This window comes from Pelodiscus sinensis, chromosome Z (genome assembly GCF_052426305.1).
Source record: "Pelodiscus sinensis isolate ZL-2025 chromosome Z, ASM5242630v1, whole genome shotgun sequence".
NCBI lineage: Eukaryota > Metazoa > Chordata > Testudines > Trionychidae > Pelodiscus > Pelodiscus sinensis.
The window spans coordinates 14,130,186-14,138,996 of record NC_143085.1 but is presented as its reverse complement, the minus strand read 5'-3'; the positions used below and the strand labels follow the sequence as shown (position 1 = coordinate 14,138,996).

Sequence of the window (8,811 nt, the reverse complement as noted above, 5' to 3'; positions counted from 1 at the left end):
CAACTTCTTTGGAGGATAGGGACATAATTCAAAATGATCTTAGCAAGTTAGAGAAATGGTCAGAGGTAAACAGGACAAGGTTTAATAAAGAGAAATGCAAAGTGCTCCACTTAGGAAGGAACAATCAGTTCCATACATACAAGATGGGAAGCGACTGTCTAGGAAGGAGCATGGCGGAAAGGGATCTAGGGGTCATAGTGGACCACAAGTTGAATATGAGTCAACAGTGTGATGCTGTTGCAAAAAAAGCAAATATGATTCTAGGTTGTATCAATAGGTGTGTTGTAAGCAAAACTTGTGAAGTCATTCTGCCGCTCTACTCTGCACTAGTTAGGCCTCAGCTGGAGTACTGTGTCCAGTTCTGGGCGCCACATTTCAGGAAAGATGTGGAGAAATTGGAAAGGGTACAGAGAAGAGCGACAAGAATGATTAAAGGTCTAGAGAACATGACCTATGAAGCCAGGCTTCATGAACTGGGCTTGTTTAGTTTGGAAAAAAGAAGATTAAGGGGGGACATGATAGCGGTTTTCAAATATCTAAAAGGGTGTCACAAGGAGGAAGGAGAAAATTTGTTCCTCTTGGTTTCTAAGGACAGGACAAGGAGTAATGGGCTTAAAGTGCAGCAGGGGAGGTTTAGATTGGACATTAGGAAAAAATTCCTAACTGTCAGGGTGGTCAAATATTGGAATAAATTGCCAAGGGAGGTGGTGGAATCTCCCTCTCTGGAGATATTTAAGAACAGTTAGATAGCCATCTGTCAGGGATGGTGTAGACGGAGCTTGGTCCTGCCTTGAGGGCAGGGGGCTGGACTCGATGACCTCTCGAGGTCCCTTCCAGTCCTATTATTCTATGATTCTATGATTCTCATAACCTAGTCTTATTAGTGAATTGTTTATATAACAGAGATATACCCAATTTATGGGATGGCATGACAGTTTTTTCAGACCCATGTTTAAAAATGGTTGGCTGACAGACAACTAGTGTACACAGTACAAAGCTTTGGTGATTCAAATTAGGGATATCAAATCCCTTTAATTGGTTAACTGGTTAACCTATTACAGGGGGAAGGAACTGCCATTACATGGTTTTAAAACAATGATGGTATGCATGATGACTGTCTTAAAAGCAATACATCCTCCTTCATGAAGGAACAGTGAGTGGATGGAGAGCAGAATAGATTTATAAACAGAATAAATACTTAAATCGCAATTCATAAAGTGTGGTCCTCTGACCATTGGTGCTCTGAGGAGGTTTCACTGGCTAGTAACATAGTTGCTTTCGTTCTTTTTCCAAACTGCCTGTATATGACTTCAGATCTATCAGTGCAAAGACTGGAAATCGGTGATACTTGCAGATGCCTGGCATAATGATAGCAAAAAAGTACGCAAATACTTTCCCAACAAAATAGAAATATAGTAGTTTAGTCAATTAACCAATAAGCAAAAGTGTATTGGTTAATGCTATAGACTACACAGATTCCTCCCCTCCCCTACACATTTTCTAGCAGGCTGATCAGCAGCCCAGTTCAGTCCTGGCTTGCGCTGGGTCTGGGACCTACCGCTGCAGTGGCTCTGCATTTAAAGTGTATTAGGAACCAGGTTGGTAGGTACCCCGGCTCAATTCCGACTTGCACCGGATCGGGGAGCTCAGACACTCCCTCCGCCTGACAGAGGCAGCAGCGCAGAGCGACAGGCAGCCAGTTCGCATGGGGAGCTGTTTTTTAAAGCGGCCGTACAAAAGCAGCAGCACGGAGTGGCAGGGGGGCTCCTTAGGAGTGGGGCTAGAGCACGCTGGTTGCTGGTCGCACCCCCAGGGACTATAGAATAGTCGAGTAACCAATAAGAATTCATGAGGTTAATCGACTATTCAGTTAACTGATATTTAACATCCCTATAACAAAACTGCTGCCCTTTCTACAGGGAATTTAAGTAATGGTGAATGAGAGAAAAGGTGATTCCTACCATCAGGAATGGGAAGGCTGCCAATGAGCTCAGGAATGGGAAAGCTGCCAATGAGATACTTCTTGTATTACAAAGTGGACCATGCCATTAAAATGTTTTGCAACCCCTGCTCTGAATGCAATGTAGTTCCTGTGGAATTTAACCACAGGGCATCTTTGACTTGCTTAGCTGCAGCTGTCTCAAGAGGTTGGTGTATTAGGGGAACGAGTAGAATCCTCTCAATTTTGTAAAATAATCTCGATTTGGTAAAGAATGCTTTCTACTTCATTGCACATGCAGGCTAAGTCATGATGGTGATGCAGCTGCCTGTCTGGAGGGGAACACACCCAGCAGGAGAAAACCAGGCCTGGTGTTACAGCCCTGAGGATAAGAGGAAGGGGGATGAACCAGAGCATGTTGACAAGAAATCTGACGTTTGCCGAGAAGCTGAATGTGAACACGGGCTGCCTGCGGAAGCACAGGCACAGGGCCGATAGTGGAAGGGGGCGGCTGGCCAGCTCGGGAAGCCGTTATTTAGCGCCTAGTTCGAGGGGGCCCCGAAGGCCACGCGCGCGGGTGGCGGTTGGCGGCCGTTCCTCGGAGGCAGCGCTCCTCGCCAGGCCCCTGCGCGGGAGCCGCGTCTCTCCCGGACCATGACCCGAGACAGTCCGGGCGCGGGCCCGCCCGTGGGGGGCCGGCTATCGCCCCGCAAGGCCCCGGCGCAGCCCGTCGGCAGCCAGGCCCAGCACGACGAGCACAAGCGGGAGGTGGAGGCGCTGCGGGCCGAGCTGGACGGGGAGCGGCTGCGCTCGCAGGAGAGCCGGCGCCGCTTCGCTGTCGAGGCCCGCGAGCTGCGGGAGGCGGCCGAGCGCGACCGGCAGCTGCTGGCCGACCAGCTCCGCTCCAAATGGGAGCAGCAGCGGGCCCGGGAGCTGCACCAGCTGCGAGAGCTGAACCTGCGGGAGCGGGAGGCCGAGATCCGCCAGCTCATCCGCTGGAAGGACGCCGAGCTGCGCCAGGCCCAGGAGCTGCTCCAGCGGGAGCGGGACGCCGCCGTCCGGCAGGCCCGGGACCTGCAGCGGCAACTGGCCGAGGAGCTGGTGAGCCGGGGCTACAGCAGCACCCGGGGCGGCCCGGCGGGGCTGAGCAGCGAGTGCCGCAGCAAGCTGCAGGAGGTGCTGGGCAAGCTGCGCTGGGAGACCGATGGCGAGCAGGCCGCCCGCATCCGTCACCTCAAGGCGGAGCTGGAGCTGGAGAAGGGCCTTTTCCTCAAGTACATCCTGGAGTGGTACGAGGGTGAGCAGCAGCCCACCGGCTCCCCGCACCGAGCCAGGCACGGCCCGCAGTGCCGCCTCAGCAGAAGGCTCCTGGAAGGGCCGAGGCCCCGCTCTTTAGAGAGCCTCATCGCTGCCGCCTCCCCGGATGGCGGAGCCGCCAGATCCCGTTCGCTGGACAGCAGCCTGGCTAAGGCCGAGCCTTCACAGGCAGCGCAGCAGTCCCCGCTGGAGGGGAGCCCCCTGAAGAGTCCCTGCCTGGAGCAGGAGGAGGCCCAAAAGGCCTTAGAAGAAGATGCCCATCCGCAGGAAGGAGCAGCCAAGGAGCTTCCCATGAAGCCCACTAGCAAGGAGGGTCCCTTGGAGTGCTTGGACTCACCTCCGGAAGGGAAGATAGGGAGCTGGGGGTCTGCTGGAGAAGGTGCAACCCAGGCAGGGTTGCAGCAGCAGGAGTGGCTCTCTGGCAACAGTTATAGCCAACTGGTGAAGCAGAACATGGACCTGTTAAGTGCCCTGGAGGATCTAGAGCGACGATGCACAGCTCTTAAGGAAGAGAATGGCCTTCTAAGGAGAAACAGTTTTCCTGAAATGCAGGAGAAGGTGAAGCGGTTGAAGAGGAAAAATGCAGAGCTGGCCATCATTGCCAAGCGATTGGAAGAGAGAGCCAGGAAACTCCAGGAGTCCAACCTAAAGGTGGTCAATGCCCCAATACCACTGCCCTTCAAAGGCTCCAATGTGGAACTATGCAAAAAAGCTTTTGCCCGGCAGCGGGCAAAAGATTTAAGCGAACAAGCCAGCATCCTTCTGGCCAAAGATAAACAGATAGACAGTTTGCAAAGAGAGTGTTGGGAGCTGCAGGCCAAACTGGCCACAGGCAAGGAAGGCTCATGCTGGCTCAATTTAAGTGATTTTGATCATTTGTTGAGGGAGTCTCAGAAAGAAGTGTTACGTTTACAGAGACAAATCACACTGAAGAACTTGAAAGAGTCTCTACAGTTCTCCAAAATTGGTCCAGACACTGGTTCTTCAGCTCCTACCATGTGCCTAACACAGGAAACACTCGTGACCCACATTGATAGAAGCTTAGATGCTTCATCTTTGCCAAAACAAACACCATCAGGATCAATCATTTTGGTAAAGGACATTAAACCAGTAGTACCATGTTTGGGAAATGTGTCTGAGGAATATGAAAATATCCCTTTAAAAACAGACTCAGACAGCAAAAAAATACAGCAGTTGGAAATAGAGCTTAGTAAAAAAATTAAGCAGTGTGAAACCCTTGAACAAGAAGTGGAGAAAAAGCAGAAAAAATGTGAAGAGTTGGAAATGCAGCTTAGAAAAGTGCTGATGGAAAATGCCAGAATGGCTGAGGAAAATGCTCAACTCAGTGGAAAAACTAAATGGACTGAGAAGGTGGAATCCGAAAATGCTGACTTAAAGGAGAAATTAATGGGCATGACAGAGGAAAAGAATTCCGCTGTCCAATTGACCGAAGGACTTCAAACCAAGGTAGAGGATCTAGAGCTTATTTTGAAGGACATGAAAGAAATGGCAGAGAAAAGGCAGCAGCTGGAAGTTGACCATGAGGAAGCACTGTTAGCACTTCAGAAGAAAGAAGAGGAGGTCAAATATTTGCAGCAGGCTCAGATAGAAGCAAAAAGGGAACATGAAGATGTAGTACAGCTATTAGAAGCCCAGGTAAGAGAATTGGAGAATCAGTATCATAGTCAAACTGAACATTTTAATCTTCTGTCTCAGGAACTTGAACAATTACAAATAAAAAATTCTGACCTTATGTCTTCAGAGTTGCCACATTCTATGTGCCATTCCTCAGAAGATTGCCATGCTCTTCAGTGCAGTAAAAATATTAATCACATAGAGTTTGTGGCCACTCCAACAGCTTCTAAGAAACAAACCAAGAAACTGGAGTTCCAGTCAAACTCTTCAAAATCAGAATCCATACAGTACAGTCCAAAGTATTTTCCCACTCCAGAGGGAGATAGTGCAAGTGAGATGGATGAAGTGGAGACAGAGAAATTTTCCCTAAGCTTGGAGCCTGAGAGACAAGGTCCTGCAAAACTTCAAGTTTTTTTAGCTCGTTACAGCTATGACCCTTTTGATGGTCCTAATAAGAACCCTGAGGCAGAGCTTCCCCTGACAGCTGGAGAATACGTTTACATCTATGGAGACATGGATGAGGATGGCTTCTTTGAAGGAGAGTTGATGGATGGCAGAAGAGGGCTGGTTCCCTCTAATTTGATAGAAGAAGTTTCAGATGATGATCTCATGACTTTTGTGCCTCCAAAGACAAGTAATCTCTCCTGTGCTTCAGATCATGAAATGAGTTTCCTCAGCAGAAGTGCTAGTAGTGGTGAAAAGAGTGAAGATGAAGAAATCCTTGTCAGTCTATTGCTTAATAGACTAGAAGGAGACATGGAGATGCCTGATGATCATGTAGCTGTGCCTTGTCCACGAAATTTGACTCTAATCAAACAATTTACAGGAAGTGTTGTTATATTCTGGGAGCCACCACTCATGCCAGCTGGCTGGGGAGATGTGCAGAGCTATAACATTTACATAGATACAGAACTATACCAAAATGTAAGGTCTGGTTGTCAGACTCAAGCAACAATTGAGAATTTGGATTTAAAGTTTAAGTCATATCGGATCTCTGTACAAAGTGTGACTGAGAAGGGAAACTCAGATAAGAAGCAATGCACTTTCCTCGTGGGGCATGGTTTCCATATAGCGCCAGCACTTCTGAAACTTAGGAGTGTCACTGCCACTTCAGCAGAGGTCACTTGGTTGCCAAGCAGTAGCAACTACACTCATGCAGTGTACCTTAATGAGAAGGAGTATGATGTAACAAAGGAAGGGATCTACTGGTACACTTTCTACAACTTGCAACCCAACACTCAGTACAAAGCAAGAGTGGAAACAAAGCCTCAGAAGTTACTATGGGATTTGCCTCAAGAGGAATGGGAACAGAAATCTTCAATGATTAAATTCATTACACCATCAGTGGGACCACCTGATGCTCCACTTGATGTCCAAGTACAGCCTGGTCACTCAGCAGACATTCTAGTTATCAGTTGGATACCAGTGACAATTGATGCAGCAGGATCATCTAATGGGGTACAAGTTACTGGTTATGCTGTATATGTAAATGGTCAAAGAGTAACTGAAGTTATGTCTCCAACAGCTGGGAGTGCCATATTAGAACTGTCCCAATTAAAGATGCTACCAGGATCTCAGAGGGTTTCTGTGAGAACTGTATCGCCCAATGGAGAATCAGTTGATTCTGTGCCAGCTCTGATTCCCTCAGCTGTCTTGAATGTTCCCTGTTGTTCTTCATCATTAAAGTCTCTGTCTACCAGTCTGAACTCTGAATTGCTCTATGGGGAATTAATAGACTCTCAGAATGTGAAAAACTCTTTCATGCATTTCATGTCTTCTCCCTCTTCAGAGATGTGCATGGCCAGTCAAGATGAAAAATTCACCATTCATTTTGCCTCCAACTGTGGAGACTCAGTAGCTTCTCTGCCAGCAAGCATCCCCACACACCAGTTCTCCTCTCAGAGTTCTTCCTTGATAAATGAGCTTGCAATGTGCAACACTGGTGATAATGTAGCAAGAGATAAAGATGATAATTGTTTAAAGTCTTATCAGACAGCAGTCAGCGTGCAACCTGTGGACCTTGTCTTTCCATCCAGATGGTATGAAGAATCAGTCAATTCCAGTATGCCAACATTAAAAGAACTTTCTGAAGACAGCCAGAGAAAGAGGGTAAAAAAGCTCTTTGTAACTAAAAAAGCTGTACTTGAAAATCAAACGGTCACTAGTAACGTGAAAATGTCTATGACCACCCAGTGTGTGCACCCTGATGACAAGTCTGTGAAAGATTCAACCACTCAAGATATTGAAGGCTATGATGAGAGCTGCTTAAGTTCTGTACCTCAGCTGTGTTCTAGTCAACTTGAATTAGAGGAGGAATGTTACAGAGACATAGGTATACAGGGTATCTGTGTTCAGGAAATCCCAGATGTTTCCACTGAGAAGAAACAGATGAAAGAATTATCCAAAGAAGACCCTAGCCTTGGGATGCCTAGAAGTGAAATACAAGAAGACCAAACGTCAAGAACAGGAAACTGGCAATTGAATCCTGTTGGTGATCACAGCCATAGTTCTGATCTTTCAGATATTTTGGAAGAGGAAGAAGAAGACCTGGATTTAAACATGCAGGAAGAAAATATATTAAAGATGGCTGGTAATGATAACAGTCTAACAGAGCTTCCAGAGTTTCCCATGCAGTGGGTGGCTCAAAACAGAAATATGAGCAAGTCTTTAAGAGTAGGCCAAGCAGGGACATCTTCATTTTCTAAAACAGGCCCTTTGAAAAGCTTTGTCTCAGAGGAAATAGTGAATGATGATTCATTAAGAATGTTTGTGGCCCTTTTTGACTATGATCCCATATCTATGTCACCTAATCTTGATGCAGCTGAAGAGGAGCTCGCATTTAAAAAAGGGCAGATTCTAAAGGTGGTTGGTGATAAAGATGATGATGGCTTTTACAGAGGTGAATATGCAGGTAGGGTAGGGTATATTCCCTATAATATGGTGTCTGAAGTGCATGTGGAGAGAAATGAAATGAAACAGCATCTGTTAAAACAAGATTCTGTTACTGATGAAAAATCTGTGAGTAACTTAGTGGAGGTGGATGCACAGAATAACAGTAAGTCTGTCTCAGAACACAGCTTGCAGGATAGCAAAGATGAACAGCTTCCTTCTAAGACAATGGTGGCTGTCTGTGATCACAACCCAGGGGAGAACTCATTAAATGCAAATGTGGAAGGTGTACTCACATTTAGTGTTGGGGACATCATCACAGTATTTGGGTCAGTGGATGATGATGGATTCTACTATGGAGAGTTCAATGGACAGAGAGGCTTTATTCCTTCTGACCTTCTCACAGCTATTTCTTGGGATGAAGAATAAAAGAGTATTCATTTGAAAGAGACCTTTGCATAGAGCTATAGAAGAACTGAAGAATCTGATATATCAACAAAAAAGCACACATTCAATCTATAGTGAAGTGTAGCATTAAAAACTATCCATAAAAATGCCTTCTACAAAAAATATATGTTAAACAACTATAGGTATATACAGTAATGATGTGAAATAGCTCATTAAAGCATGACAAATAGGTTTTTTTGTAAGGGGTAAGTGAACTTCAACTACTTTTTAGCATGTCTTTTTCTGGACAAATAAACGATTCACTAGCCCTCATCTCCTCTTCTTCATTGAGAGCTGCAGTTCAAAAAGAAGAAAATGTTCCAAATGTGTAGAATGCTACACTGACAGTGGGCAGAATGTTCTAATTGTGGACACAGAGTAGACCTATTTAGAACAGTGTCCAAATGATTTCCGCTCTCAACTGAATATCTGCCCTTTTTGTTTTAGATTTGATTTTAAGGAAGACACTAGTTTCCCTCTAGCCAGTGGCTCCCATGAAAACTTGTATTATCTAAGAGAGACTTTAACACTCTGGTTTCTTTTTGGGATTTACCCTGGAATTTCTCTTTCTGATTTCAGAATGG

The 8,811-nt window shown here is 46.1% G+C and overlaps 1 protein-coding gene across 1 annotated transcript; it reads left to right on the top strand.

Annotated features, from left to right (window-relative positions):
- Positions 1-2,272: 2,272 nt before the first annotated feature.
- Positions 2,273-8,500, top strand: LOC102445756 (peripheral-type benzodiazepine receptor-associated protein 1-like). The gene has a single exon (XM_014569134.4). The coding sequence runs from the start codon at positions 2,594-2,596 to the stop codon at positions 8,207-8,209; it is 5,616 nt and encodes a 1,871-aa protein (XP_014424620.3). The 5' UTR covers positions 2,273-2,593; the 3' UTR covers positions 8,210-8,500.
- Positions 8,501-8,811: the final 311 nt, after the last annotated feature.

Bases quoted from the DNA above. Each gene is read 5' to 3' on its own strand.
- LOC102445756 (XM_014569134.4), top strand. From the start codon at position 2,594: ATGACCCGAGACAGTCCGGGCGCGGGCCCGCCCGTGGGGGGCCGGCTA.